This window comes from Xenia sp. Carnegie-2017, unplaced genomic scaffold (assembly GCF_021976095.1).
Source record: "Xenia sp. Carnegie-2017 unplaced genomic scaffold, XeniaSp_v1 HiC_scaffold_24, whole genome shotgun sequence".
Lineage (NCBI taxonomy): Eukaryota > Metazoa > Cnidaria > Anthozoa > Malacalcyonacea > Xeniidae > Xenia > Xenia sp. Carnegie-2017.
The window spans coordinates 16,328,780-16,335,790 of NW_025813487.1; the positions used below are offsets into that span (position 1 = coordinate 16,328,780).

Genomic DNA, 7,011 nt, shown 5'->3' on the forward strand with positions numbered 1-7,011 from the left:
GTATCATATCGATACATAACTAACATTCTCACCGCAAAAAAGTATATATATACACAGAAAAATAGTTGAAGGCTCTTCTAGAAAGGTCTTGTATATGTAATTTTAATCATTCTTAAACAATTTAACGTTGTTTTTATTTTCATTCAAAATGATGATAATCAAATTTCACGACTAAAAATGCTACATAATTATAATTGTGTAATCACTCGAACGTAAACTGAAGAAAAAACACATTTTATGTGAATCAAGTAGAAAGAAACCAGGTTTTTTCCGTTCTAACAATAGAAATTGGAGTGACCGTGGTTAAATATTCACAGTATAAATAATCTTCCATAGAAAATAATCTTGATTTGTCTTGAATAACCCTCGCTCTAGCTTCATTTAAGGCTAACTTAGCCACAAATTCAGCTCTTTCTCTATCCAACCACTGTTTTACGTGAGATTCGTTTATCGTCTCAATATCTTCTCTCAATTTGGAAGGTCCCCACAACAACGTCTGTAGGAAAGCTATCATCTCTTTGACATCTCCACATCCATCACGAAGTGTTTCCGACGCTTTACGAAGATGTAACGACAATGTGGTGTGTTTCAAGGAATTGGTACTATTACCATTGTGATCTTGATGCAACATTAGCAAGATTAATTCAGATAAAGCTACTAAATCTTTTCCACAGTTGGTTTCTATAAATGAGTCATCATTAGGAACGTTGCTTTTTTGACGCTCATTGCCTACAGCTTTTCCAAAGTTGTTGATCAATAATTGATAATCACCATCGTGTTGAATGAGCAGTAACTTCGATAGAGACAAATCATTATGTGAGTAGCCCATGCTGTGTAAATGCTCGATACCTTTCAAACATTGTAGAATCAACAAACACGCTTTTCTCTCGTAGTCACCAACAAATTCACAATCCACCGTCTTTAACTGGTTCACAAATTCCGCGCAAGTTTGAATAGGGGACTGGTCACTAAGAGCAATTGTCGTGTGAATTAGAGAAGTGTCGTCATCATTAGTTCCCAGGAATGATGCGGGTATCTCACCACGAAAGTAGGCAAGAACACGAGAGATATTTTCATGATATTGAATGCTTGTAGATACACTGTAATCATAATCAAATGGAGAGGGTGTTGAAGCACTTTTGCATTTGATCTAAATGAAGAAGATCAATCGTTTAACAAAACAAATTACTCTAATTCAATTGAAGAAGACAGATTTTACCTTAGCAAGGTATAGTTCCTTTGATTTATCACACTCCAAATGTTTTACTTCCTGTCGTAATTTCACCCGTAATGACAGGATTCCTTCATCCACGCTGAATACTGCATCGTCATCAACAATTTCGAAATCTTCCCAGCAAGCACCTATAAGATTGATCGTGGGCTCAAGTAGCTTCTTTTTCCAACATTGTAAGATATCCTTCAATACAGTCAGGTGAATATCTGTGAAGCTATCATCAACAAGATTGCAGGAAGTGGTGTTTTCAGCAGGTGTGCTAAAACGCCGTGGTTTCTCGGGAGCTGTCGGTACTTTCCGAGATCTAGGTATCGTAGAGGAACCTGTCACCGTATTTCGCGGAGTTGCAGTTGGTTTCTCATATGTCTAGGAAAAATATGTTATGATAAAGGAACTGTTGTAAAAATCAGCAAAAGTCGACAAACTGAACAATCAACATGAATAAAGAAAAATTCACATCAGTCATTACTCAAAAATATTTCTATTTCAAATAATTCAAAGTTACAGGAGCAACGTAAATATGACATCATAAGGCTTTGACAAGACAAGTTATTGTCATAATTTCAAATACGAGAGAAGCTAGAAAACCAAGGAGACACAATCCACGATGTATGAAGGTTTCTCTGTTCTCTTGTTTAGAACGAATCATCTCCATCAAGAAACACAAAAACAGTTTCAAATGAGCAAATAAACTGCATATTGAAAACAACACAGAAGACCAACCGAGAAAATGAACATGAGACGAAGAAAAAAAAATCCAGAACAATAATCCAGTTTGAATATCGTCCTTTATCGTTAACTCAGCAACAGATAAAATAAGCTCTACACGAGTGTATTTAGGATGGAATAGTTCATGTAGACCATTTTCAATAAACACAAGTGGATCCTGTTCGTCGTTATTTTTATGTTGAATACTTCCATAGAATAGTAAGTCGTATTTCTTCATACATATCATATATATACATAAATATTGATGTTTGATGTGGCGTACATAGACATATGATGTAGCAAAAGTAAGAACTGTACAAGAAACACAACTGATACCAAAAATGATTTTAACCATTAAAGATTTACTGGGCAAACCAGATATTGTTTCTTTCGTAACCAGAATATAGAAAACGAACCAATCATTAAAAAGATCAATTACATTATAAACCAGATGAACTACATAAAAAAGTAGTTTAAACAAAGCGCAATGAGAAAAGATCTTCGTATTCGAGACACACATTTCAGTTTGCGAAACATACTTTTAAGTTTAGTGTTTATTTTTATCTGGGCTGTCTAGGCATGTAAATTCAAAACGGAAATTGAACAAAATACCGCAAAAGGCCTGGGGACGACAAGCTACACAAATATTAAACATGATTTTGAGTGACAACATTAAAAATTTATGGAGAGTTACCTTAAGAGAGCGAGCAGGAATTTTGGGTTTCGGCTTCAACATTGGTTTCTGAGGAACGTCCGGTTTTGATTTTTTACTTGATTCCCCTTCACCGTCGACTTCAGGGACATCAAGGACATGTTTGTCACAAGGGACAGTCATATGATGATCAGTGACGATATAAGTGGGTATTTCCTCGTATCCATCAGTTGTTTTCGTATCTTCAGGTGGAGTGGGTAATGGACCGAGTTTGGGAGTAATGCTCTCACTGATCTCTTGTTCTCTTTCGATAGTGGATTGTGACATTGAAGGTTGAAGGTATCCACTGCGAGGAGGTTTTTTCGGTGTTAAGATTTTTCTTCCTCTGTCAATTTCTTCCACTGGTACATTGTAATATAATGTATCATCAACATTATTTATAGTAAACTCGTCAAATTCTGGATGAAAACTTTTCTGCTCCAACACTTCATCGTAATCGTCTTCAATCGCTTTGTCCACACAATCAACATCATTTATCAAAGGTTCTGATATTGTTGTCAAATCATCATTTCGGTGATTGTGTACAAAAGTTTGATATTCTGATGTTATATTCGAAGAAAAATTTTCCGGTTGAAGATTGTTTGACAAGTTTAGATCTTTTTTGGAAGTTTTCCATGTCACTGGTCTTTTTAAATTACTTAAAGCTTTCTTGAAAAAAGCACCAGTTTTCGATGTTCTATCTTCCTTCCCCTTTCCATCTATTTCTTGGATATCTTCGTCACTATTCGCGTTTTCCTGAATTGAAGAACTCATCTGAAGACGTGCTAAGGAAGACTGGACACCAGTGACAGTCATTGAACGCTTCAGTGGAACTGAAGGAGAGAGATCAGTGCCAGGAGATGTTGAGAAAGAATAGGAAACAGGTCGGGTGGAGACTGGAATACAGAGAAAAATTGTTTAGTAAAATTTCCACTTAACCCATACGTCTCAACAAAACCAACCTTTTTCATTGGGAGACTGGGTCCAAGGATGAAGCGGGGCTGATCTTGGTGGACGCTGTATAAGAGAAGATATCGATTCACTGCGTGCTTTGGTCGAAACACCATTCAATGGTGAGGATTTACGACGTGGAAAGTGACGAGCTAACAATGAAGAAAAAAATTATCAGAACGAACACGTTATAATCGCTACTTTAAACGTTAGACAAAAGCTGCATCCTGCCGGAAGTAATGATGCAGAAAGCTTTTTATCACAAACAAAAATTTTGACAAATTTTATCGCATTAAATGTACAACGTTATCAATTATGCTTCAATTATGGTGTTATTTTTAATTTGTTTAGTGACGTCTTTAAGCAATACTCCTCATCTTTGATCCAAAGATAATACAAAATGTATCAATTGTCTTATTTTGCTATTGTTTTAGAACTAATGAACACACTGTGTTGGTATGGATATAAGTATAAAAAAATCGATAATTTTGGCCAAATTTCAGAACATATTAAAATATTTCGTAAAAAAGACATGAAACAATGATAAGATGATGAAATGAAAATACACAAAGTAATCATGGTATGAGAAAAAAAAACATTAAAACACTTTATTATTGACACAAGATACGGTGAGTTTCAGGTATTCAATATCGTTTCCCACCGAGGGAATTTGATTCATATCATAAATTTGTACTTTCTATAGCAAATGTTTTTTTACTCGTACATTGCCAGGGTTATGGTCCAATATCTAGACTAACAATATTGTTCTTTGTTTCATTACATACATATCACACAAACAATATAAAATGCTTTGTAAATATGATTTACAAATGAATACAAGTCATTAGCAACGCTTAACTACGCTCATGTGGATTAAATAATGTGAAGCGACAAAAGCCATAAATGATAGAACATGGTGAATCATTGCCATATATTAAAAACCACAGCCAACTGTAATTTTAGAGAAATATACATATATATTTATTAGAAATTTGTAGATTGGACAACTTAGATTCTTTCACTAAAAAATTCATAAAGTTCAATAATGTCGAGAAAGATATGCACAATACAAGTTCGCTGCTTCAATGTTCATAATCATAAACCATTTTCAATGAATATATTTTCATGTAGACGAAAAACTGAAATGCTTCTTCAAGAAAATTAAACTTACATCGTAACAAAACAATAAGAATAACGTCTAAAAAATCTTGATCAAAAAGCATTAAGATTAATGAAGGTCAACAACGCCATTTAAGTGATAAAATATTCAAAATAGACAATCCTTGACAAACACAAAACAGAAGCTAGACTAAAGACAATACAAGCCGTCACAAACAATAAAAATGTACTCACACACATCCAGTTCAACTTTCGAATCATTTTGCTCATTTTCATTTTGAATTTGTCCAAAATCATTGAGCTTTGAACTTTTTCTAGGCAATGGTGTCGGCTTAACGACTTCGTAATCTTTAGAAACTGTAAAATACGAGTCTGATCGACTATGATATAAAGTTCTTTTCTTTGGTGGTAGTGCGGGCCGGATATCGTCTTCAATAAAGTCGATAATTTCATCGCTTTCTTTTCTTACATTGGGGTTAAAAGCTATTTGTTCCGACGCATCATGTATATAATGTGGCTCAATATCTTTCAAACTGCGCTGTAATTCATCTAGATCCACAACTTTATAAGGCACAATCATCTCAGGTTGTTGTACAGTGACTTTTGGCTTTAAACGCTCATTCCGTCTGCTTGGCAAAGGAGGAGGAATATCATTATCTCCGTCAGCGATCACTTCCATATGATTTCCCGGCACATCGAGCTTCGAGTGGCCCGTCATTAAATGTTCTGGAGAGAAAGATCTTGTGTTCTCATAAAGAGGCTGTCTCAAAGATGAACATGATGTAATATCGCTGAGATCAACACTTTCTCGTAATTTCCCCCATGAATGTCGACCTGAATCTTGTGATGATATGCTACTTGACTGGCTGCTTCTCTTGCTACATAAACTCAAACGACCGATGTTCAGCCGACCAGCAAACGAGCCCAAAGGCAACGTGACATGGGAAATTTTATCATTAAGAGAATCAGTTGGACTTTCACGGCTACTGCTGAAGGAAAATCTGCCTGGTATTGACATACATTCGTAATCACTCTCGCAATTTTGTGACTTCATTTGAAATTTTTCTCTTTCCCTTGATTCAAATGACGAGTTCCGACGAATTACGACATTTGAACGATCTTCTTCTGGTGTGAAATTAGGCTCGTTGCCATTGACAGAGAGATAGTTCATATTTTCAATTATTGTTTTGTTTGTTGAAGACGCGCTCATCATCTTTATACTCGGCTGTTCACTCTCAGACTATCTTGAGAATGTACATCTATCATTGTACAATGACTTATTAATTTCCATAATTCACAACTGTTGGTTGGTTAAAGCTACTGGATGAATTCCCATCTTTGTGTTGTGATGGAGAATGTATGTTCGCCATAGAATTGAATAAAGTACCGTTTTTTAACTAGCATTCTTTAGCTCAAGCTTCAAAGGATTGTTCCTAAAAATATATAAAATCTAAGATGAATTGAAATACCGCCAGTATCAAATTCACCATTAATCTCTTATTCTTTTGTGGTTATCCAGCTGTGTTTCCGTTGACATGTTGCTAACTAAACATCACAGAAATAATTAAAATTTTTTGTTTCCAATATATGTTATTTCATCAAATACAAAAGAAAGAAAAATTTTGATTCTTAGGTTATTTTCTCACAATCTCTAGGATTTAATCACGCCACTTAAATGAAAATTCTGTCATTGTTGTAACCAGACACCTACATTCCCCGACATGTTTTGACGTAGAAACCAAACCTTTTTTAGCCAATATTGTCTCGATATTAAACTTCTTATCGTCCCTTTTCACCAAACTGAAATTGTGCGCAAATGTTAATCATGATAACACAGGTTAAAATAATAAAAATTTGTAGATTATATCATTTTATTTTTTTACCTATAAATGGTTATCAATAATCTACACATGGAAATAGAAGTAGCTCATCTTTCAACACAAACTACCTTAAATTGTACGCGGTAAAATATTTTACCTTGTACGAAGAGAAAACCATAGTGACAGCAGATGTATAAATTTATATGTACTTTGATAAAGATTATTTTGACATCTCATTTGTTTGATTATCATATTTTTAACAAATTTAATGTTGCGTTTTTGATTAATTATCTTCATCGAATCAAGTGTTTTCTGAAGAAAATTATCAATCAGATTTGATAAAATCAAGATATGTTCTAAGTAATTTTAAAGTCGATTGAAAATAAACAGATCTAACGTTAACTACAGCACCAGACTATTTTAGTTCCAGTTTTTTCTTCATAAAACAATGTTAAACAGGTGTTTTATAAGTTTAATGACAAAGACCA

The 7,011-nt window shown here is 34.3% G+C and overlaps 1 protein-coding gene across 1 annotated transcript; it reads right to left on the reverse strand.

Annotated features, from left to right (window-relative positions):
• Window positions 1-78: 78 nt before the first annotated feature.
• LOC124451148 lies at window positions 79-6,468 on the reverse strand. Its single transcript, XM_047001778.1, has 6 exons — window positions 6,415-6,468; window positions 4,938-6,136; window positions 3,596-3,736; window positions 2,637-3,529; window positions 1,220-1,600; window positions 79-1,150 (listed from the first exon to the last, which is right to left on the reverse strand). Exons 2-6 carry the CDS (start codon window positions 5,914-5,916, stop codon window positions 245-247), a joined length of 3,300 nt encoding a protein of 1,099 aa, XP_046857734.1. The 5' UTR covers window positions 5,917-6,136; window positions 6,415-6,468; the 3' UTR covers window positions 79-244.
• Between the last annotated feature and the right edge of the window lie 543 nt (window positions 6,469-7,011).